Source organism: Engystomops pustulosus, chromosome 2 (genome assembly GCF_040894005.1).
Source record: "Engystomops pustulosus chromosome 2, aEngPut4.maternal, whole genome shotgun sequence".
In the NCBI taxonomy this organism is placed as follows: domain Eukaryota; kingdom Metazoa; phylum Chordata; class Amphibia; order Anura; family Leptodactylidae; genus Engystomops; species Engystomops pustulosus.
In genome coordinates, this window is record NC_092412.1 from 103,233,944 (window position 1) to 103,259,984 (window position 26,041).

The 26,041-nt window shown below is 39.2% G+C and overlaps 1 protein-coding gene across 4 annotated transcripts in view; it reads right to left on the bottom strand.

Moving 5' to 3' along the window:
* Positions 1–971: 971 nt before the first annotated feature.
* Positions 972–26,041, bottom strand: part of CCDC138 (coiled-coil domain containing 138) — a 31,874-nt gene continuing 6,804 nt past the window's right edge. For 3 of the 4 annotated variants that reach the window (XM_072135819.1, XM_072135820.1, XM_072135821.1), the window contains 12 exons: positions 24,773–24,855; positions 24,511–24,698; positions 22,357–22,515; positions 18,203–18,322; positions 14,066–14,143; positions 13,739–13,846; positions 12,266–12,406; positions 11,398–11,514; positions 11,083–11,260; positions 10,115–10,291; positions 2,690–2,828; positions 972–1,456 (listed from right to left, as the gene is read on the bottom strand). In XM_072135819.1, the coding sequence (XP_071991920.1) occupies positions 1,285–1,456; positions 2,690–2,828; positions 10,115–10,291; positions 11,083–11,260; positions 11,398–11,514; positions 12,266–12,406; positions 13,739–13,846; positions 14,066–14,143; positions 18,203–18,322; positions 22,357–22,515; positions 24,511–24,698; positions 24,773–24,855 (1,660 nt within the window). In that variant the 3' untranslated portion in view covers positions 972–1,284. The remainder of the gene's footprint in view (positions 1,457–2,689; positions 2,829–10,114; positions 10,292–11,082; positions 11,261–11,397; positions 11,515–12,265; positions 12,407–13,738; positions 13,847–14,065; positions 14,144–18,202; positions 18,323–22,356; positions 22,516–24,510; positions 24,699–24,772; positions 24,856–26,041) is intronic. The other variant, XM_072135822.1, reaches the window with a different exon arrangement.

Genomic DNA, 26,041 nt, shown 5'->3' on the forward strand with positions numbered 1-26,041 from the left:
CACTCATCTGTGAACAAAACAGTCACGCTTCATGTATTGTTTGGCCACTGGAGCCGTTTCTGCTTGTGGGCAGTAGATAGAGGAGGTCAACAGGATGGCTTACACACAGCTACAAATCTCTGGATGATCATCTTCAAAAACTTGTCTGCTGCTATGACAAGTCATTTTTGCAGTCTCTCTTTTACCTGATGTAATTGCCTGTTGGAAAGAGTCCTCAATTTTCCCTTATCAGCACGAACACGTGGGCTGTGAGTCAGCTACATACTTCTTGATGTGCGATGATAACGTTGAAGTGTCTTGGCAATGTTGATTGTAGTCATGCCTTGACCTAAACGCTCCACAATTTGTTGCTTCTCAGCAGCCGACACATCATTTTTCTTTCCCATTTTGGCTAAAAACGTAGGCTGCTTAATAATGTGGGACAGATTTCTTAACCCTTCAAGGACCTTGCCCTTTTTTGTTTTTTCATTTTTCACTCTCCACAATCAAAAATCTATAACTTTTTTTTTTTACACTTAAAGATCTCTGTGATGGCTTGTTTTCTGCGTAACAAATTCCACTTCATAGTGATGGTATTTAGTCTTCCATGCAGTGTAATGGGTGCGACTTATGCAGCGGTTTCTTATGGGCTTGGAATTTACGGCTTTCACTGTGCGCCATAAATTACATATCTACTTTATTCTTTTGGTCGGTGTGCTGACGGGGATACCAAATTTGTATAGGTTTTATGTTTTCATACATTTACAAAAATTAAAAACTCGTGTAGAAATAGTTTTTTCTTATTTTGCCATCTTCACTGGCGCTAATAACTTTTTTATACTTCGGTAAACAGAGCTGTGGGTGGTATCTTTTTATTATAAATAATAACTAGCAGCTTCTTGATCTTCTTCATATTCCATTAGGGGTATGTGTTAGATAGTACCCAACAAAATATCTCTCAGTCACAACAGAAAAAGGAAATAAAAACAAAATTAAAAAAAAAAAAGATTTATTTTTAAATAATATAAAACATGAATACTTTTTACTGTACACAACATCACATGTCCATATAAAGGATTTACATTTAAGAACTGACTCAAATATATAAAGGGATCTTTGCGCCTTCATAAGCTTTAATAAAATAAAACCATTTCTGAGTATACAGCATAATTGCGAGGGTAAAACAGTATATCTACTTTACACCATCTACCGTATACTTTAAGCACACACTCATTCACATCACTATGATATACAATTTATTCCTGCAAACAAGAAAATAAGATAAAAGGGTTGAAACAATAATTGTCAGTGGTCCACACTGCCGGTGGGAGATAGAGCTTTGGTCTTGGCAAAACCCAAGTGGAAGAGTATGGAGTTTAAGTTAATGACAAGAAAGGCGTGTTCTGGGTTTGATGTCCTTTGCAACTCCTGGATCACCTGAGGAATGCTAAAGATTTCAAATAGCTTCTTGTTACTCCTGAGAAAAAGAAAGAAAAGCCTGAGTAATATGTGGTTAATACATTGTGTGTGTGTGTGGGGGGGGGGGGGAGTATATATGTAGTCATAGTATGTAGTGGAGTGGAGTGGTAGTAGTTAGTTAAATGACATAAATGACATCCAAATGTTGCAGATCCATGGGTTGAGGGCTATGGCTTCAATCCCAAGCTTTAATTAGTATAAATTCTTATCTTTTTTTTTTTTTTTCGTATTACTATTTCATACTATGTACTTTGGTGATAGAAGCCAAAATTAAATGGTGAAACAAACCCATAAATAAAGTGGCTAAATTTTATCGATCACGATGCTTACAGTGAAAAAAATGATGGTATTTCTATAATACCAGATAATTTGGTTAAAAAAAATATTAGAAAAAAAAACAAAAAACAATAGTCCAGTTGTGGAAAACCGAAAGTCCTCCAACAAACGGAGTAGAGGTGCACATGACGTGTTACTAAGGCTTCATTAACTCCTTCATGACTGCCATATGGCTATATACAGTATGTCCTATTTGCACATGCCCCATGCAGAAAGGACGTTTGTAAACACCTGGACAGTGGCCAACTTTAAACAGCTATATCTCCTAAACCCTGGAACCAAGAAACACAATCTATGTGTCATATTAAACAGGAGTTGACAGGAGGTGTCGTATTAAACAGTGGATATTTTCGATTTTCTGTGAAGCATCAATACACCATTTTGAAATCAAAATAAAGGGGAGAGTCGTCTGTTGAAAATGACACTAGATTTGTGTTTCTAAGTGCCAGGGTTCAAGAATATAGGTATTTGAAGTGTGCCCCACTCCAGCCTGTCATTTGTAGGCAGAATAAAATGGAGTGGCTCCATCATCCAAAAAATCTCCTATGAAGTTAAATGTAAATTGGATGCATAAAGTCAAAGAGGCGGAGAGTTTATCACTTAATTCAAAGCGCCTTCTCCCCTGTGATTGGCATCTTTTACTTGACTTCTGTAAATCTGGTCAGTGTAATAATCTCCATGAATTTATGCAACCAATTTACATCTCACTTCAAAGTTGATTTTCTGGATGACACCACCACATTGGGCCATGAAAGAACCGGGATCTGGAAGGTGTTTATCTGCTTTACGACATCCTGGCTTTGGTTTAGTAGGTCAATTTCTTTTGACAGGTTCTCTTTAAGGTATCTCCAGTTTACTTTTGCCTTCCTCATGCAGGCACTATACAGGGACTTACCTGACTTTAGAGAGCTTTTGCAAAACAATGCTTAGTTTCTCCAGTATCGGCACATCAATTTTGGAATCTTTAAGCAATGTAGCACATGTACAAAAAAAAGATTCGGTGCTACAGGACTCCAGAAATGGCTGCAAAAACCCTGCAATATGCAAGAGAAATGCAACAATTCAAAAAAATTTGAGACCTTTTATCATAAACTATCCCCAACAACCATCACTTACTAGATGTTTGTAGTGCTTTGCCAAAGTAGCAAACGTGTCCCTGACCTCTCTGACGTAAATTGTTCTCTCTAAAGCATTTAATAGCACCTGCTTTTTGCTTTGGTTTATTCTGATCCAAAACAGGAGGTCAGGAGTATTTAAAGGCCATCTACCACCACATTTAGGGGTGGTAGACTATCCCCAAACGTATGCTTGTTACCTTAGGGGTGACGGGGGACCGCTGCTGTCCTGCTCTGGCCGTCGTCTTTACTGAAATATGCCGGCGCCTAGTATGTATTTAGATAAGGAGGAGTGAATAAATTATGTTAACGGAAACAGGAGGCGCGCGGTTAGCCAAACGGTGAGAGCCTCCAGCTTATTTGCAAAAACTTTAGCACATATTGGAGTATAGAAGACGGCCTGGAGCATAACAGCAGCGGTCCCCCGTCACCCCTAAGGTAACAATCATACCTTTGGGGACAGTCTACCACCCCTAAATGTGGTGGTAGATGTCCTTTAAGGAAGGGGTGTACTTTGGGGGTTTATTTCATCTGGTTAATGTATTATAGGGGGTAAAATATGTAATTTTATATGTAAAATATGTATTTATATGGAATAAAAATGTAATTAATTAATTTGGTAACTGCACAACTTTCTAATCTATTTTTATCCACATTTTATTGGTGGTCAAAGTTTGTGATTAAAGACAATGGTTTTCTTTTCCATTACAGTATTCACCACATGAGAGAACTATTTTTATATTTTGGTAATCTGACTTTTTTGGACATGGGGATACCTAACATATCAGGGGTGATTTGATTTTTTTTTTTTTACCCTCTATGGTGGTTGAAAGGCAAACCACTACAAGGACAGATAACCAAATTAGAAGAATGATGAAGAGAGACAAGGTGCACTGCAAGTCAAATTGAACATCACATGCCACGCTTAGAACATCTATCAGTATCTACCTGGGTACATTGGGGTAAAAGTCAGACGCCCAGCTACAGGTGTTTTATTCACCTCATATCACTGCTCTCAAAGGTGTAGATCAAGATGCAATGGAGGTCCTCTTCAGTGAGTGTGAGTTCCGGAAACAGTGATACCCGGACATTGTGCTAGAGACCACATTGACAACGACATGTAGAGTCCCCTCAAGAGAAAATGTCACGTAGGTACTACTTCTAGAATTGTGGAACATTGTAAGCTAGCTGGACTCCTCAAGTCTTCATGCCAAGCAGTAAACAGGTCAGTGTTACATTGATTTTGGTCACAGTATCAATGGTATGGCCATTTCTCCAAAGTCTCCAAGTAACGGTTTTTCAACATGACAGAAGAACAGAACAAGTCGATCCAACATATTGGCAGCTCTCACACTTAAGCTCTACATGTTACTTTGAATGCACTGTGATTAAATACAATTGGTTTATTTGTCTGTTTCAACCTAAATGATAGCTAGTTCATACTTGTAAATGTGGTACTTTTCATACCAGATGTGGTAGTACAGTCAGTGTCCGGGTTACATAAAAGATAGGTTCTTTAGGTTTCTACTTAAAGAACTGTAATTTTTTTTTTGGTCCACAAATCAATAGATCTTGGGATGTAAAAAGACTTTGCCGATTATCTTTGTTTCCATATACCCAGCTATACCCCTCATATTATTTCACAGCTGAAGTAGCTCCTTCTTCGGCCTGTGCTCACAATCCCTGTAAATCTATCCTATAAACAAATCTACGGTCTCACAGGAGGGGAGGAGCTTCTGCTCACATAGGAGGTGGTCATGTGAAAGAGCTCTCTGTGTATGTAGCAGAGCTCAGTGTGTTTATAGCTGTGGATACATATGTCTCTTACACAGAATGGTGAAGAACAAGATTTCCCCTGTTCCCACTACCACTATCCCAGTCTGTGAGTCTTCAGAATATTCTCTGTCTCTCTCCTCACCACATGCAGCAGCCCTTCCCCTGCCTTGTACCCAGCACTTTGTACACTGTGCAGAGAAGCTATTAACCCTTAGTGCTCATAAAGAGGCTATACACCTCATGTAACAATTTTACTTATTTCTTCCACTTATTACATGTTCCCTGCTCTTCCAAGTGATGGGAACTGCCAGGCTAGTCACTGGTTTTAATGCTAAAAAAATTAATTGGACACAGCTTCATAACAAAAAATGCCATAACTTTAGAAAGAAAAGGGCGTCCAGCACAAAATGAGCATCATTATGTTTTAAGGGGGGGTGGAATCACATTTGAGTATTTAGTAAAATCATTATAACTTTACAGTTATGCTTTAAAGAGAACCCGTCATGCAAAATAACCCCCCTAAACTAAATATATTTTCATAAACTGCCATAAGAGAGCATTGCCTCTATCCCTTCATTGTCCCTCTACAAGCCTGTAAACCTAAGCAATGAGGTCCTAAAGCTGTATGCAAATGACCTGTGAAATGTCCAATGAAGCATTAGCATATTCAAGCTGTCCACTCTATTCATGAGTGGGAGGCACAGCCACACCCCCAGTGCATGACTGACAGCCTGTATAATGATGTGAGGCTGTATTATGATGTGTTTCCTGGTGCTGGTGGCCACGCCCCCTGCAGCCTGTGTGTGTGTGTGTGCATGTGTGTGTGTTTAGGAGAGATACAGCAGCTCCAGGCAGCCATGTTACAGCAGAACATGTCAGATTCATGTGTAGCTGCTGTCTGTGTCTCTCACCTGTATATTAGGAGGATGCAGCAGGTACAGCACTCACACTAGCAATACTTTACTATACATTACACACAGACATGAGCAGGGGGAGGAGAGGGGAGGGGGAACAGGGGTGACTTCACTGCCTCTGACCATGTGACCAGCCTCATTTACATAATAAAGAAAAGATGATTTTATAATGATTAATGTATAAATTGACTAGATAAAGGCTGGGATGGGATCCTTGTGAGCTGCTCCAACAGGTAGAGGTGACAGGACAAGTGACACAGACCTGATGACAGGTGTCCTTTAAGTTGAATTTGTATGTATGTGAGTCAGAACTGGTGTATTTATAATTATGCTTCCAGGTCACAAAAATGTTTTTTTCCAGTGACAATTGGATTTTCAAACTTTTGTGCATTCATGGGAACAAAAATTATCTATAAAACTTAATTGCAGCCACATTATAACGGATCATTGCAGCCTGGGACTAAAGTAAAGCATCCATAGAGCTTCACCATAGGTGACATGGAGCAGAGAGGTCCATCTGCAACTATGGGTTGTCTGTAAGTCGGGTGTCGCCTGTATTGTTTCTTCAAATAGTTGACCAGTGGGGATGCTTACAGGGGTTGGCCACTTCTTGTAGACCAAAAAAATTCAGGGCAAGTTCCCTTTTTTACTTTTCTCACCATTTTTTGCATGCACTTTATTTTTTCTGGTTGCATTGCATCCTGGTTCTGGGCCAGTGTGTCCGGTCTCAGGCACCCCCCTTCTGAAGTGCATTCTCAAGTCCCCTTGTGATGGAGAGCTAAAGGTACATATACTTTTTCTTCACTTTGCTTATGTTTTTGTTGAATGTGTGTAATGTGTAGGGGGAAGGATATTATGCAATACTATTCATGAATACAGACCTAAGGTCCTGGACAGTTAGAGATCACAGGACCCTCCATCTGCTAGCATTATATGGACAGGAATGTCTGGCTGAAGAGGTAAAAGACATTTCTAAACAAGTGGTTTTTCTATGCATTTCAAGAAAACGGTGCAGAACTTTAAATAGATGTTTACTGGTAAAATACCCAATACCCTTCCCCACACACTTACACACACATTACAAACGCTATGAAGAAAAGTGCCAGCCCCTTTAAAGTCTGACTCAATGACCCAATAATAATAATGCCATGCATGTTGTTAATTATAAATAATCAGAATAAGCCATCTAAGCTGAGAAAACTGTTCATGATTGGCCTATCATTGCTGCCACAACCAAATCCATGACATACACTTTACATCCAAGACTACACTGCCTGCAAGACAAAAAAGATTTACATTCTTCTCTACTGCAAGGATTGTAAAATATGATTCTAATTGGGGCAGATGATACATCATGTCATTATGTAAGAGGAAACATTTGTTCATTGGTCCATCAAGAAACTGAATGTCCAGATGTGTGAAGAGATCAGGAACAAATGTAACCGTAGGCGCTGAAATATTTCCTAATAACACAATGAGAATGGGAACGGTTTTGTACTTGGAACAATTAAAAAGGTATAGAACAATAAATAGAGCCTAAATATTGTCTACACACTATAAAAACAAAATTACCATGATGTGATCTTTATTAAGCTTTAATATACACTTCCAGAAGTTTCCCTATGTATGCATTCTTTATATGTACACTGGCAGCAGATCACACAGATGACAAGGAAAAAAAAAAGAAAAAAGATTTCTACCAAAAAAAAATCTAATGATGTGCAATTACACAAGTCACACCGTTCAGTTTTCCGGTAATCTTCAGTATAACCATTAATCTTAGGCTGATGAAAGCTATCAAGTAAGAGAGGGCTCTACAGCAAGCTGGCATCCGAGCTGACTTCTGCCCTACACACTTCAAAGGAATCTTATGTTTGTTCTTAACTAGGGAGGATGTTTTCTATGCAACATTAAGACGCCAGGAACAAATTCCTGCACTCGTGGCCTGCAGAACACTCATTCTATTTTACATCCCACATAATTGTCAAAAGCTGCTGATTAGAATAAGGATGAAAAAAGAACTGGCAGGGGGATGTCCAAGTTGCTGACTAATAAAATCAATCAGCATACATGTGTATGCATGGAGACTCACAGTAAGGAGTTAAAAGGTCTTCAGCTCTAAAACTTAACCTTAAAAGGAAATCTATGATTAGATTTTAGTAAAATCAAACTACACATACTTACCTCTCTCTGTCTTCTCCTCGATCCTAGCGCTGGTCTTCTTTAATGTCGGCATGCTGGCATCAGTGTAAAAAGAAAAAGTGTTATAAAAAGCAGCTACAGGGCACTCTGGGCTGTAAATTATTACTCTGAGGCATAAATAATTAACCTCCTGTAGCTACTTTTTATAACCCTTTTCTTACACCAATCCAGGTGTGTCAATATTAAAGGGGTTGTCCGAGTTTAAAAAAAAAAACATATATAGGTGGCCGGGAGGGCGCTGCCTAAAACAATAAAGATGTACTTACCTTCCGGTGCCCTCCCGTATCCAGCGCTGCTGTCGCTCCGGTCCGAGCGCCATGTAAACAAACATGGCCGCCGGAGCAGTGCTGCATTCAGCTTCCGGCCGGACGTGGCCGGGTACGCCTATCCATCCCTATACACAGCATTGTGTATGGGGGCCGGAAGGTTGTCGTGTCCGGCCGGAAGCTGAATGCAGCGCTGCTCCGGCGGGTGTGCCCGATATACTAATAGTCTCTGAGTGAATTCTACAACAAGTCCAGTCTAATGATATAGCCTGCCCCAGGCTTTTCCAAGGCTAACTGCTCCCCCATGCCTCCTCTCGCATGCTTTGGTGGTGTGGGGGAATGAAAACTGCCATTAAAGCCATAATAAACACTCCTTATTGTCTAATGGCAAATAGCCCACCATTTCAGATTTTTACATACCGTATATTCCGGCGTATAAGATGACTTTTGAAGACAGAAAAATCTTCTGTCTTCTCTGGGGTCGTCTTATACGCCGGTAATCCCGCCCGCCCGCCGTGTACTAGCTAGCACCGATCGCGGGTGTTTTCACAGCGTGGGCTTTGCCTGCAGCCTTAAAAAGATAGCGGCACATGTATGGCAGTATATGGTGGGATCGATCAGACAACCTAGGGTTAAAGTACCCTAGGGAGTCTGAAAAATAGTATAAATAAAAATAAAAAAAAAGTTAAAAAAAAATAATAATAAAAAAACCTAAAATTTCAAATCACCCCCCTTTCCCTAGAACTGACATAAATATAAATAAACAGTAAAAATCATAAACACATTAAGTATCGACGCGTCCGAAAATGCCCGATCTATCAAATTATGATAACGGTTTTTCAATGCGTTTAACCCCGTAACGGAAAATAGCGCCCAAAGTCGAAAATGGCACTTTTTTGCCATTTTGAAAAATATAAAAAAATCTATAAAAAGTGATCAAAAGGTCGTACATTCCTAAAAATTATATCATTGAAAATATTATCAAATTTCGCAAAAAATGACACCACCCACAGCTCCGTACGCCAAAGTATAAAAAAGTTATTAGCGCCAGAAGTTGGCAAAATCAAAAAAATAATTTTTGTACAGGAGGTTTTCATTTTTGTAAATGTATGAAAACATTATAAAACCTATACAAACATTTGGAATTTTTTTTCCCGCTTCTGAGTACAAGGCATGGAATATTTAATAAAATAAAAATTTAAGGTACAGTATGGTAACATTTACAGTAAAATGGACGATGGTAATGTTGTTGTTGTATGCCTTATGTTTATGAGCGACAGTTTTCCTGCTATATACCTGCATGTCATAAGAATTTAAATTAAAAAAAGGACCATGTTAAATTCAAATCTGTTTTTTTTTTTTTTTTCCATTTTTACCGGTGTTTTGTATGCGTTGGAAAAGGGGTAGTCTTATATGGCGAATATATCTTAAACTCTATATTTTAAACAGGAAAGTAGGGGGGTCGTCTTATACGCCGGAATATACGGTATATGTGCTTAAAAGGAATCTGTCACTACACGTATATAGTGACATATATATATATTTTGAATCTGTCAGGGTAAGGGAACCCCCACACCAGACACGGTGATCTGAGCATCACTGGATAGGTGCTAGAACTTGCCCTGACTTCTTGGAAGCAATGCTCAGAAGCCAATCAGAATTTACCAGTATTTTAACCCACCCATCCTTACATATGGGGGGATTTGTGACACGAAACCATTTGTACTGTGGGCGGTTTAGAGTCCCAAATCTCCATTACAGGTTCCCTTTAAAATATTAGCTTCACTAATTAATTTTATTAGTAAGCTCCACCTATATGATCGTGTGTTTATACTGCAGCATTAAACGGGCCACACAGATCTCAAGGGACAATACCCAACATTGTCTTCAGTAAATCTGCTAAAAGACACTAAGATTATAGGTACAATAATATATACAATACACAACACATGACAAAGAGGGCATAGATGATGGAGAGAAAAAAAAAAGCATGATCTTGTCTTTTGTCCTCTGAAATATAAAAGTATAATCTGAAATAGTTACTTACTGGTCTCCATTGACAACTGTAGTAAAATATCAAGGATGCTGGAAATAAGTCCCCTGTTTGAGACATGTAAAAGGTCTACAACAACAGGTACTGCCTGAAACTCCAAGAACAGAGATCTTCCCTCATCACTTTTCAGGTCCATGCAAAGTGAATCCAATGCTTGAGCAAGGTAGTCCACTAGAGAAAGTGAAGAAAAAGGGGTAAGGATCTTCAACTATAGTTTTTTTTATGTGTGGTGAAACAGTAGGAAGTAAAAGGCGTTGTCTGGGCTTTATAAAACGGGAGCACCCGAGAAGGGAAGGATAAGATTTTTATTGTTTTATTGCCCCCCAGGACTGATTTGTAATTGATCAATCTTAGAAAAAATTTGCTGGGAAGTCCATTCCTGTTAAGATGGTCACACGTGCTGATGATCAATAAATCAAGGGCAGATGATTTTCAGCATTTGACTGCCATTTATTCTCTGAATTCCTATGGTAGCAATATGGGTGTTTTTTTTTTTAATTTAACATAAAAACTCATGCATTGGCTCCAGCCAGATCCAAGTGGTTGTTTCTGATGGCAGGCCTAAGGTCCTGTATCAAGGCCTGGAGTACCATGGAAATGGATCAGAACCCTCTAAGCAGGAGCAGTGATAATGTAATCACAAATAATATCAACGTTTCAAAGCCAAATTTGGAGTTTTTACCAACTGCAGACAAAACTGACAGCTGTTTATGGCACCAGATCAGCATATAGGAAATGCATTGTGCATGTCAACAAAGTGTTAAACAAGCCCAAAATGTATGGATTTCCAAATACATATTCTGATGGAAGAGTCTGTGCAACAGGAAAGATCAGGACATAATCACTACCAAAGTGATCTCTACTATGCCTCACCAAGAATCAGGAGACTCCTCATCGGAAAGTACTGCTTGATGTTTACTTTATTCTCTTTGTAACTACTTATAAACGGTCATAAACCTTACCTTGTGTAACAGTTTTTAGTATGACCAAAGTGGATATAAATCTCAATGGAAAATTGTTGCTTTTAAAGAAGGCTACAGATCGTGGCTTATCTTCCAGCACACTCTCCTCCCCAGGATGATAAATTACTCCTTTGAATGTCTCCTCACCAAGGCGTCTTATGGTTGAGGTCAAAGTAGACTGCAGTCAAATAAATAAAAGCAATTTCATTTTAACCGACATGGACAACTGTGAAACAATCCCAATATACTAAGGGTAGAAGATAAGTCAGTCACAAAAAAAAAAGCTAAATTAAATTGAAAATCATAATTCCTAACCTGCGTTCGGTTATCAAGCTGCCTCAATGTCCAGTATGAAAACCTCATAAAGGAATAATGCAGTTTACTATTGACCAATGGCATCCATTGGAACTGCTCAACAATAACTGGCAAAACCTGCAAAAGAAAGCAAGAAACATTTGTATAAATTTATATGTAAATTATATATGTAAATTAAGTGAACCTGGGATATCTCTAAGATGTACCACCACTTACTGAGCAATTTTGGTATGACTGAAGGGAGCCTCATTAACCGTCAAATTAAAGAAACAGATGCACTGGTCGATTATATACATGTATAGAAATAGTTTTCCCCTTGGACTTCTCACCATCATGTATCCTACATACAGGACTCCTTATTGTATAGAAGCTACTCACCATCTGACTCTACTACTTCAGACTACCAACTCACTTTCCCCTGTGAAGATAGGCAACCTTGCTGAATATTTGTATCCCTCCCCTTTGGCTGATCTAACCCCATCTTGGCAATACCCTTTGTTCCCCTGCTTAAGCTCTTGCCTTCCCTTTCCTTTATAAACCCATCTCTAATAATGCACCCTCTAGGAATAGTTAATTGTTAGGTGGGTTAAGGGACTCTATGTGTGATTGTTTTTCTATGTACATACGTGGGGTGGGTTTAATCTAGTACATTAAGATTATAGTATTGTATTTTAGATATTATAATTATATAATGGAACCTGTGATGTATTTAGAACTGGTCATGCTCCTGCACACCGGCTCTCACAATCTCAGACTTCCACTTTATGTAACAAGTACAATATATCCAAATCTTGTAGTTTCTAAAGTATCTTGCCTACTTAGATGAAGTTCTGAGAGCATAACATACAAAATGTTGCAAGATACATACCTTAGCAGACTTCTCCTGAAGATAGTTTGTAGGTAATTTATCCATGGGTAATGAGTTGTCTCGGCCTCTATTACTTTCCGATTCCGAAAGCCAATCCATAAGAATAGTTACCAGCTTGTATACTTGAATATTATTAAAAACCTTTGAAACAGCCAAAATGTTATCAGTTACATCTGTGTTCTTTGCACATCAAAAGAGTAAATTAGGCAAATTTCTACAGATGATGTATGTAGCATTTGCACACAAAGAGGGTATAGCCAGAGTTGGAATTTGTTTAGGTATGCTAATTTTAAAATAAAATATTGCCAAATGATGCTTGTGAAGCAAAAAGCTGACGATGCATGTGCTTGTTCTTCACAAAAATATATTCTTGTTTTAAAGAGAACCCGTCATGCAAATTAACCCTCTAATCTAAATATATTTTCATAAACTGCCATTAGAAAGCATTGCCTCTATCCTTTCATTATCCCTCTACATGCCTGTAAACCTAAGCAATGAGATCCTAAAGCTGTATGCAAATGACCTGTGAAATGTCCAATGAATTATTAGCATATTCAAGCTGTCCAGCTTATTCATGAGTGGGAGGTACAGCCACACCCCCAGTGCATGACTGACAGCTTGTATAATAGTGTAATGGCTGCTCCATGTGCTTCCTGGTGCTGGCGCCCCCTGCAGCTTGTGTGTGTAAAGGAGAGATACAACAGCTCCAGGCAGCCATGTTATAGCAGAACATGTCAGGTACTTGTGTAGCTGATGTCTGTGTCTCACACATGTGTATTAGGAGGATGCAGCATGTCAACAGGTAAAGCACAGACACTAGCAATGCTTTACTATACATTACACACAGACATGAGCAGGGGGAGGAGAGGGGAGGGGGAACAGGTGTGACATCACCATGTGATGAGCCTCATTTACATAATAAAGAAAATATGATTTTATAATGATTAATGTATGAAATAACTAGATAAAGGCTGGGATGGATCCTTGTGAGCTGCTCCAAAAGGTAGAGGTGACAGAAATAGTGCCAGAGACCTTTAACTATTGCTTATAGAAACAATGGAGCAGATGCACTATCCAGTATAATGAAGACAAAATTGAAAGGGTTGTCGAAAACCTACTTCTCCACATTTCCACTTTTAGGCTCTGGTTATGCTTGCTCCTGCCTGTACAGCTACTGTAGGTGTAACATGTAACAGTTACAGCCAATCGCTGGTCTTAGCACTCAATAGCTATATAACCTGACTGCTATGGTCATATGATGATGTATACAGCCAAGAATATGACTGTACAAAAATGTACAGTATAAATGATTATCAGCCCAGTACAGTATAGATTCAGGCTGTTACCTTGACAGCTTGATCAAGTCGATGGCGCACACTGCTATGGGGATGGGCAGAGCTGACTCAAAAGAGATGACAAAAGAAGATCTGTGACTAACTGACAACACTGGCCTACAACATTAGGCAATCATACCTTAGGTTTTATGGAAACCGGTTTCTTCTCAACATTTTGGGGTTTTGGAAGCTGCACAATCTGGGCAATTTCTTTGCTTTTCTGAACTGTGAGGAATGACTGCTTTCTCTAGAAAACAAGTATGAGATCCTATTAAAGGGCATCTACCACCAGGATGAAGGACTGTATGCAAATGAGGCTGAGGGGCTCCAGGATCCATAGGTGTTAATGGAGCCTGGAGCCCCTCAAGCTCATTTGAATACAGTCCTTCATCCTGGCGGTAGATGCCCTATAAGCACATATCATTTCCTATACATGACCAATGAGCAAAAATAATAAGCAGCTCACTTGTAGGTTTTCAAGACGAGATTGGACTTTCCTAGCTTGACTTTCCAGTTTCTTATTTTGCTCACTCACTTCATTCAGCTGGAGGACAGAAACAGAAAATGTGAGACCATAATGACAAGTCACTGGTGTGTAAGTAAAAAGATCTAATAGAAATCAGATATCACATTTTCCAGTTTACCATTGATTACTGTTATTTTAATGTTACTCATTGTATTTGAACCTTGTTCAAGCTGTGTTTATAGACCCCTGTGAAGGTCCATTAGGATCTGTTGATCTATTACTTGCTTCACACCTGATGTTTTTTTTACTGAAAATTCTAATACAAATACAAAAATACAACACAATAAAAAAAAAAAATCTAATAGAGATATGCCATGATAAAATGAGTTTTTCTATGGCTAAAATTCATGGCTACCAATTAAAAAGTAAATCAACAGGAATTGATTCACTGTTGGTGGAGATATTTTAGAGATAATTTTAAAATGTAACTTTTATTTTTATCCTTTTAAAAAATTTTTGGAGAAACGTTCAAGGACTGGACGTACAGACATACATACATATAGACGAAGCAACTCAGTGTTTTTTGTGTGTGTGGGTGTGTTTTACACTTATGTGCTGTTGTGCACAGTTCAACGCTTGTTGATGTCAGTGTTTAATCAAAAACACCCATTCCCACTGAGTGGAATTTCTAATATTTTTGCATGTGAATTATGATGTATATAATTCACATTACTAAAACTTTACAGCAGTGAGCTACAGTGGTGCCGGTCAGAAGGCAATCACTTGGCCTGTCTAGGCTACATGCTGTGCCTTCTATAGTATCTCTTTACTGACAGTTCTGTATTGACTGTCAGTGATTAATGCGAGAGGCTCTATTTCGAGACTTGTTTCTCTCTCACTTATGCCTATCACCTTATGTTGTAATAGAATCCGGGTATTGTACAACAATGCTGGTATATTGATCTGTAATACATCCGCTTTTTACATCCTGTTAGCAGATGCATACGGTGGGTACATCTTTCCTCAATTCTTCAGCTGTGTATTAATACAGATTCTATATTGTATTGTCTTATTCGGCAACAATCTGATAGTAATCGGTGATTAGTTAGAAGGCTCTATCTCTAGGAGATTGTTTCCATCACAATTCCGACTGTGCTCTATTCGCTGAGAGTAAACCTACATTTAGGTCTGCTAATCAGTAGTTGTTAGTCATCAGATGCAGTTGCAGTCCACATCCTGGTGGTGGATGCCGACGGCAATAGCACTCTTTCACAACCGATCAGCTGTTAGTCAATCTAGGTTCTAATCTCTCATAGCTAGACTGCACTCTCACTGCGGTTTCGCTAATTAGATTCACTTCTACTGTATCCGCATACATGAAACCCTATGACCCGACGCGTTTCTTATGCCACAATTCATCAGGGGTCTTTGTTTTTGGCTAATTTCACTTAACGTGTATGCATTATAGGTCCGTGCTGTGCGCACGTCGGCCTATTACTAGCCGCGGTGCGCGCTGTTACAGCCCTGTTTATATTGCAGATCCTGGCACGTCACCGCTGACGTGCCTTCATTTGTGTCCAATCGGCTGACTTAATGTGTTTCGAAGGTGTGTCAGTGCGTTGGCCAATCAGATACTTTTGGGGAGGTGCCCTAGTTGTCTGATACATCCCCCTGGTTGCTTCCTGCACTGCTTCGTAAGTAGAGTGGGAGTGTTTGAGTGTATCAAGGAGTTTTGCTCCTATTGCTGATTACACTTCATTGCTTTTTCCAGAATTGTCCGATTAAAGCCTTTCTCTTGTTCATACTTACTTTGTTATTCACATTTGTTGTCGATCCCAGAAAGGATCTGCACCCGATCGATTCCGATCATGAAGAGGATCTGACGTGAATTATCACTGATGGTTTATTTAAGGAATAGCACTGCTTCCAGTGCTTTTATCACAGTATCCTGGCAGCATTGCAGATACATATACGACAGATGGCTTTTAAGTGCTTTCGAGGTTCATATGCGTTAGGTACAGAATGATCTGAATCTTCATTAAAGATTATTGATGTTTTGCTACAAGGACCTTTGGCATATGGTTAGTATGGAATGTTGACTTAGTGGATTCTCTAAATAGTGATCTTCTTCCTATATTTAGAAAGTACAGTGGGAGTATAGAGAGATAGGGATTAGAAGTCAGGATCAAATAGACTATAGCTGTCTGAGTGCTAGTATATCTCTATTCAATAAAACTCGCATATGATATAAAATCATTTATTCCGTTCGGTTTTAAGGAGTTTAGCCTGAATGTCCATTGGGCTTCTTTTCTGAGGATCATTTGATCCCAATCTCCCCCTCGTGCCGATGGTCTAATCTCCTCCATACCTCTGAATGATATGGATTCTAGATTGCTTTGATGATATTTCCACATATGTCTGGCCAGGGGAGTATCCTTGTTGTCTTTTATGCCAAGTATGTGCTCTTGAATTCGCTTTCTAAAATGTCTAAAGGTTTTTCCGACATAATCTGCCGGGCATGTGCATGTGGCAACATATACCACACCAGTAGTGGAACAGTTTATGAAATCCCGTATTTCAAACTGTTCTGATGTGGCTGCACTCGTTACTGTTTTGCATGGTGTAATCCATTTACATGCTGAACAATGCCCGCAGCGAAAGGTACCTTTTGGTCTTCTTTTAAGCCATGTTTCCTTGGGTTTAGGTGGTGGCAAGTAACTATGGACTAATAGGTCCTTGAGGTTTCTACCCCGTCTATAACTGATAGCTGGTTTTGATGGAATCATGTGGGCCAACTCCTTGTCGTGTAAAAGGATATCCCAATACTTATCGATTATCTCCCTGATCTCTTTATGATTACCATCATAGGTACCGATGATGCGAGTTTTTTGTTCTGCATCTGTTGCTCCTTCTTTCATTTTAGGAGTAAGTAGAGATGTTCTCTCTACCCTACTGGCTTGTTGGTATGATTCCTTAAGAATCCGTGAGGGAAATCCTCGACTTCTAAAACGATCACTGAGATCATGGGATTTCTTTTCAAACTCTCGAAATCCGCTGCAGTTTCTCCGCATACGGAGGAATTGGCCCTTTGGAATCCCCTTTTTCAAAGGGTATGGATGGCAGCTATCCCAATGTAATAGGTTATTCGATGCTGTTGACTTTCTGTATACTGTAGTCGCCAATTCACCTATAGGGGTTTTACTGATTTCTAGATCCAGGAAGGTAATTTTGCTTCTTTGAATTTCTGATGTGAAATGCAGGCCCAAGTTATTCCGGTTCAATTCCGTCACAAAAATCTCGAATTCTTCTGGGGAGGATGTCCAAATTAACAGCACGTCGTCAATGAACAGGAACACAGGCATAATAGAAAAACAATTACAGTGACTTTTCTTAGCAGAAAATGATACAAAAAGGCATTGAATGCAATGGGAGATAAACCGGTAGATCCGTTGGTAATTTCTTTTCTCATATTAGTTATTGCTGTGGTTCAGTAATGGAAACAGCCGGTGGTCACATGCTGACAACCTCAATTAAAAGCAGCTACTCTGTGTGTGTGGACCTGTAGTTGCAACCCAAAGCAGAGATCCAAGGAACAGAACGATTTTGGAGCGAATGTTAGGAATATGGTCCCATACGACACGTGAATAACACCAACATTTGTACCAAGGTCAATGGAAGGACACACGTTCAAAAAGTTAGATTTTTTTTTAAAGAAATGAGTAGTAGGTATGGTCTTTACCACCAATCAAACACAGAAGAATAATATCGTTATAACAGTAGTCTATATCGGACTATGTTACACGGAAGGGAGTAACAATTTATGAATATAGCAAACAGGTTTGAGTTCCATATATAGTTCTTTCTAGTAAGGCTTCAAGAATCAAAAGGTGTATACTGAAAGAAATCATTTAACTGTGTTTTATACACTTAAACATTTCCAGCCAGACCCCTACAGGCCCAGAGAGGTATACATTAATCGATAGGCCTATGTAGACAGTGCAAAGTCCTCTGCATGTACCTATTCCTTGTGAATCTACAATAACAACTTACAGTTTGGTGGCTAGAAACAAGGGATATGTTTGCATTCTTATACAAGTCCTATACGTGACTGTGTATTAGAGGGAATATTGGTCTTACCTGCTTTTTTAAGGTGTCATTCATTTCCTTTAAAGTATCAAAAGACGACTTCAATCTCTTGTTCTCCTTTATCTTTTCTTTGAGGGCATCTGACAGCTGTTTTACCTCTACATCATACTGCTGGAAAGAAAACAAAAAAAGAAGACAGTCAGTACTAGCTTTCCCATTTTGCATCAAAGTAATGTTTGCCTGGCAAAAATCCACATTAAAGGAGCAGAGAATAATTGTAATAGAAAAAATGAATAGTTTGGCTATCCATGCAACCACATTGAACAAAAAGATATTAAACATGAAAGGAGAATAAAAAAAATGGAAAGGTATATCAAAAAGAAAACCGTGACCAACTGTGCAGAAATGACAAGTACAAGTATTTGTCTTTTTCATACCATGGAGTTTATTTTTATGTATAACTGAAACCTACTTCCCTCCTTTCATTTCTATGATGTTTCTATCAATGTTTTGGCTTCCCTCGTTAACTCTACCCCTGTAGTCTTGTCTTCCGCAATTATTGTGGAACTTTTTTTTCTATAGGGCAATTTCATACAGGGATAGCAAATTTATAGGCTTTTTTTGAATAACCTTCAATTGCATGATTAAATCATTAAAAAATAGAATCCCCAGTAGCACCATAAACATATCCCATAGTCATGCAGTAGCACAAATAATTAATAAAGGCACAATATGTGGTAGTTTCCTTTAAAGAGGACCAGTCACGCCTATTGAGAACGCTAAACCAACTACAGGTCCATATGGACCTGTGGTTTAGGGTCCTAAAACAGCATGTAATTTAAAAAAAAAAAAAAAAAAAACAACAATTTACACTTACCGTATATACTCGAGTATAAGCCGTCCCGAGTATAAGCCGAGGCCCCTAATTTTACCACAAAAAAATGGGAAAATCTATTGACTCGAGTATAAGCCGGGGGTGGGAAATGCATTGGTCACAGCCTCCCCAGTTTATAGCCTGCCAGCCCCTGCCCCAGTGTATATAGCCTGATAGGCCCTGCCCCAGTGTATATAACCTGATATGCCCTGCTCCAGTGTATATAACCCCCCCCCTCCGTTGTGCAGCACAACAATACCATTGTAGCGGATGGATCGCACAGAAGATCTAAGGGGGCCACCGGAAAGGTGAGTTTTGATTTATTTTTTTGACTCGAGTATAAGCCGAGTTTGGGTTTTTCAGCACATTTTTTGTGCTGAAAAACTAGGCTTATACTCGAGTATATAAGGTACCTAGATTAGGGTTGCACGATGCATCAAAATTTTGGTACTTATATGATACTTTCTAAGCCAGAACGGTTCAATTACAGGTTTCTGTTACTTGCGGTACTAAATGACTTCCACAGACTCTACAGACTCCTTGTATATGTCTGCAGAGGAAACATCGGGCAGGGAATCCTTTGTGTAGATGTGCATGGTTAGTGGCAGAGCAGGGATCAGGATATCACCATCTATCTGGAGTCTTTACATCTCCCATGGCTTCCCTACACAGTAGACTCTAAATTATGCAATTAAATAATTTTTTTCCCAACCTGGGAATAGAACCCACAACCTCCACACTCCACCTGCCATACAGATACAGGACAGAGCCTCTACCCAGGCTCAGTGGTTGTCTATGGGAGGATTTTGTAACGAAGAGCTTCACTGTTACACTGTGACACAGGCTTAGTGCACTGGTATATATAGAGTAATAATCTTCTCAGAGAGGTTATTATTATGGAGATGATGATCATTATTAAGGAGATTATTATTATGGAGATAATATTTCAATCATATAATATAGTTAAATTAATAAAAATGTATAAGACCAAAAAAAATCAAAGAGACATCAAAAGCGCCAATCTAAATGAGCCCTAAATGATACTATTTAGTATACTATTTTATATTAACATTACTAGGACAACCTTTACAACGCATATACTACACTATCATAAAGCACTAAAGCTTCTCCTTGCAAATCACTGGTTTACCGTAACTTATCGTATGTGTTTCAATGGAAATGCAAATGTGACCAGGCTGAGCCCCGCCCCCAGGCGTTTGGATTGCATTTCTAAACGTAATGTAAATGCCCCTGTGACCACACCCTAAACATTCAGACAATTTTTTTCCTCTTTTCTTAAAAGTATCGTATTGGTATCGCAATACTTTTCTGGGTATCGTATCGGACTCAAAATTCTGGCATCGGTGCAACCCTAACCTAGATGCGATTCTGATGAGGCATATCAGACTTGCATCTGTAGCTATGCCCCAGCACACCTCTTTTCATGCTGCTGTGTGAACCCAGTTTCACAGCGCATGTCGTAAGAAGCCATGGTGCACTACTCCGGCTTCACTTGCAAAACACAGATGCAGGGAGCTCAGGTGAGTATAAAAGTTTTTTTTATTGAGCCCCCAAATTTCACATGAACAGTGGCTGTTTGTGTTTGGGACTCTTATTAAATCTCAGGCAACTTGTACTAGCTGGCCCATAAAAAATGTAATTGTCTAGTCTGAATAGTGTAATGATAATGTATTTGATGAGAAACAAAAAAGAAGAGTGACAACATCAATTGGAAGCATCAATGGCCCAGAAAATGGCATGTATAGCAGAAAATAATCAGCTAATAATACACATAACCTATGCCTGATGGGCCAATGTGGAAATATTTAAAGATCTGTACCACTTGATTTATTTTCTAAATTGTTTCAATCTGTGTAAAGTGGAAAATGACATACCTTTTACTTTGGGACATATGGTGCTAGAATGTTGTTTGATGTGCCCTGGTATAAGATGTGCTACTCAAGTTGTTAGTCACAGTACAGAAACTATGTTCAAAGAAATCTACTAGACGATTATGAAAATATAGGAAAGCATAAAGAAACACATCTACAGCACAGAAATGTAATAAGAATGTTTAGATTACAGAAGACAAGACTTATGCTTTGATTACCACAGCGATTAGGAGGTTGTCTCCATGTGCAGGTCTATGCATAAAACATGATATTACATTATACATCAAAGCCATACGTATAAAAGAAAGAAGCAGTGTATTTATTCAATTGAATGTACATATGAATAGAATTACAAATGCTAATTTAGAAAAGGGTGTGACAAGATTGTGTAGGTAAAATCTGCTGCAGATCTGAGTATCTTTGTAACCAATGAGACACTATACACATAAAGCAGGAAGTTTCTCTACAGACAATGACATCCGCCAAGGCATTTAAAATCTGCATGGGAATCTGGATGTAGTGTTTTTGGGGAATGCACATGTTTTACAGTCCTATGTGAATCCATATTACAGTTCTATATGACTGCCATGGACCCATAAACAGGTTGCACTCAGGAAGTATAGTTTCTCTTTGTAGAGATTGATCTGGTGTACGGAGACTTACAGGAACTGCACCCCGACATGAACTAAGCAAATGTGTACTCTGTCTCCACCTAACTGCACTTCTTAAAATGCAAGGCTCTGCATTGATTCTTTTGGGGGGGGGGGGTTTATTGTGCTCCGAGGTATGATAAAGGCCACGCACCATCTGTCCAGGTGGATACATAAAGAGGCTTAGGAATCTTGATGCATCCGTCAGGCAGCGTGACTGCTAGACAAAATTACACCAGGTTCGCAACATTGCGCCGATTTGCCAGAAACTAGACTAGAAGCACTGATAAATCTTTATTCTCTAGCTGTTCGAGATTACAATCAAGACTGAAACAAAAATAATGTTCTGTAAATGAATAGAAAAGCAGGACCATGTACTGTAGCATCCCGCATTGATAAAGGATGCACTTACCTTATAAGAATACAACGGTCTCTACAGGTATCTTGCATAATAATAATAATAATAATAATAATAATAATTCTTCCTTTATTTATACAGTGCACACAGATTACGCAGCGCTGTACAGAGCTTGCCAAATCGGTCCCTGCCCCCAATGGGGCTCACAATCTAATCAACCTATCAGTAAGTTTTGGAGTGTGGGAGGAAACCAGAGGACCCGGAGGAAACCCATGCAAACATGGAGAGCATACCGTGGCTCCGTTATCAGGGCTAGGCTATTTAAGTTTGCTTACCAATTATATATATATTATGGTAAGTGTATTTTAACAGCTATGGAACAGAAAGCAAACTTACCGTATATAGTAATAAAAGCTAGAGAAGTAACTTACCGCCTTCATTATTCGCAATTTCTCATGCACAATGCCCTCCACGCCTTTTATCTTGCTCAGTGTGGCCTGGTGTTTCAGAAGCATCTCCTCCTTTTCTAGTAAGCTCTGCTCTCGTCTTTTTAGCTGAAGGGAATATTCTTGCTGTGACATTCTCTCTTGCTATATAAACACAAAAAACACAAGTTTTACAATAAAATGCAAATGCACCCGATGATACTAGGAAAGGGATCTTTATAGCAAGAACATTATTATGCAGTTCTTAGTAGACATTAATGGTCTATTTAATACAGGGGAGATCTTGTCCCTATGCCATGACTTTGGGTGAAGTCAGCAGAGATGTACAGACTCCAAGCTTTTACATACCAGGTAAACTTACTGATAGATCCAGGCACTGTGACTGTGGTAATCTTCTTATATTTGTAATCCATGGTCTCCCTTCTTCTAAAATCAACTTTCAAAATGATGAGCCTGAAAGGCTCCTGGGGATATTTTGAGAGCTCCTCAGTGCTGTAGCTTCAAAGGCTGTTACAGTGTCTCATCTTCCTCTCTGAGCACTTTGCCCCTCCCTCTGCTTGATGTAATCTCACCGCATGAGAGGAAATTGCAGCACACAGCCGGCTACATATTTCCCCAGCTGCCACCCCCACCAATGTTAGGCTTAAAGGGCCACTTATCGAAAACTTTACCAGGGTAAGTAGAAGACCCTTAAAGGGTCACACACATTATACTTACCCCATTAAAGAGTGCCCATAGCCGCAGGTCATGTGACCCGTGGTAAGCAGGACTCTGGACTTCCTGTGACCTACTGCTTTTTTCATGCAGATGGAGGGGACTATGCAGCCATTACTGTATGTACTCTATCTCTTATCAGTGCATTGCGACCAGGATACATAGAAATCTACGGGGGTCAGTGATCTGGTCGAAAATCATGCGACTCTATCACTGCCCCCTGAACGGCCATCTAAATGAGATCTTAGTATGACAAACTAGGCTGTGGGGGTTCATTAAACCAAACTTCTGGCTCCAACTCAGTCTCCTCAATTTCCCTAACTTTGACACCGACTACATCTCCACCAAAATGGTCTCCACCTCCACAGTCCTGTTTTGCTGGTCACTGTAGCAGTGCTGAAATAAATGCGATCATTGCTCCCCTTCTGGCTCTCTGTTTTATGTGTCGGAGTAAAGACACAGAGCAGAGTGGACCAGGGGAGCAGGACAAAACCCAAGAGAGGTAAGTAATTTTCATCTGTACTGTTTTGCTCCGGGGACCTTAACCTTTCATGGTGCATGTCTGCTCCATGTCCTGATGCTGGGGCATACAATCAGTGCAGGACACAGAAGAGATCGGCACATGGAAGAGAGCTGTGTGAAGTAGGAAAGAGAAGAAGAGCCAGGAAAGGAGAGGATATATTTATTTTTTGTCTTCTCTGTGGTCGCCATTTGGGTGTCTCCAGTATAAGTAGTTTTCTGCTCTGGAGGTCTCATTTGTTATTTTCTGATCGGGAGGTCCCATATATTTTTATTTCTACTAAGGGTCTCCAATATTAGTAGTTTTATGCTCTGGGGTATAAAGTATTAGTTTTATGCTCTTGGGGTCTGCAGAATTAGTGGTTTTAAGCCCTGGGGCCTCCTACTATTAGTAGTTTGGTTAGTGGACCTTGAACCAATAAACGTAGCTCACCCCTAGTGTAAATCCTTAGATCAGGAATAGAGCAGACATTTAAAGGAAATTTCATATTTTTTTATAATTTATTATATTTTTGTGGAGTTTGAGTCAGTCCATTTTATCACATGTCTGACTCCACACCTATATCTGTAACTTGATTTGTGTTTGCTGCAAACCTTAGGGCCCATATCTGGTATGTCAAGTGCATTAACTGTATTATAAGTGATGCTCTCCATGATTTGGATCTAGAGAGCCAGAACACAATTTTCTGGGTATTATGCTGGATCAAATACAACTGTGCATTCAATGTTTTGAGGTAGGTTGTATTAAGCTATCAGGCCAGAGGTAGCCAAGACACTGTGTTGTATAATGCTGAAAACAGAGATGCTGAGAGTACACAACCATTTAAAAGCATCACGTGTAACACCAATAGTTCATAAGGAATTAAATATGGTCCTAATTTTTAGTCATTTTTCAGAATTTCCTACCTGCAGTTTTTGATAGATTTCTGACAGCTCTTCATATATATCATGGACCTCAGAAGGGAAAACATTTGGACTCCTCAATGAAGTGTTTTGTGGCTTCCTTTTAGTCTGTTTAATAGCTGCAGACCCACTCATTGCAAAGGATGGTTCAGAACATGAGTTGGATATCAAGTGTGATGGTAAAGAAACATCTACAAGAGAATAAATTACATCCTCAATGAAAACTGAAACAACACACAAGATTTTGCAATCAAATGTGTATTACCTGTTTCTGTATACAAGTAGGTATAAGAATCCTGCACTGGGCACACTTCATCATCAATGTGTTCATCTGTGATCTCTAGTTGACTTAAATCATAAAAATTATCAATCCTCACATAAACGGTAAGATACTACTTCATGGTAAGAATTTTATATGATCAGCACAATATTATTTCTGTAAAACTCCCATACACATAAACTTATCGGCTGTCATTCACAATTTCGGAAATTATGATAGTAGAGTATTTTTCTCAGTGTTTGCTTATTCATTCCACAAAGCAAATAAAGGATTTGCATAAAATCTTATTTACAAAAAAGGTCCCTAGGGACCTCACTGAGACCCATTGGTCTAAAACTTAACTTTTAATATATTTAAACAATAAAAGGTAATAATTGGATTGCTGAAACCTTTTGATGACACACAATTAAAATTCTACAACTCGATGGCGTTGGGATATATTATTATTATTACAGATAATATCCCAACGCCATCGATTTGTAGAATTTTAATTGTGTGTCTTCAATAGGTTTCAGCAATCCAATTATTACCTTTTATTGTTTAAATATATTAAAAGTTAAGTTTTAGACCAATGGGTCTCAGTGAGGTCCCTAGGGACCTTTTTTGTAAATAACTAACCTGTGTATATGGACCCAGTCATATAGCACATCCAAGTTTGGTACCTGATTTGCATAAAATCTTAGACACCAAGTTAACCTCCTAGCGGTGGATGTTCATACAACATATGCTCCTCTCTTAATTTATATATCTGCTATTGCAATGCTGAGAATCAGTCATCTAGTCATATGGGCAGTTCCGTAAAAGTGTGGGCAATACCGTTTTCCCAAGAACAAAAGTTAGGCCCTATCCACGGTCCAGATCACGAAAACAAGGAGTCTGTCGGACCCCTTGTCGCTCTGTAGAGATTAATGGAGCAGGACAGTCATGTGCGGACATCTGCTCCAATAGTCCGATGGAGCGACGAGGGGTACATCGCCGAGACCCCCACTGATCAGCAAGTTAGGCCCTATCGTGTAAATAGGGCCTAACTTTTGTTCATGGGAAAACCTCTTTAACGTAGGAAACATCGGACTGCAATCGGTCCGTATATAAAGGACAATGTGCTGGCTAGATTTAATGGACTAAACCCTGTGCCAGCATGGGATTCAAAGTATCATAGTAATATATGACGCAAGTAGCCATCCCAAAACCTCCAGAATACAGCTAAGTACTGTGCAGGATTGCAGTTCAGTTCTGTTGTTCTGCGAGGATGAA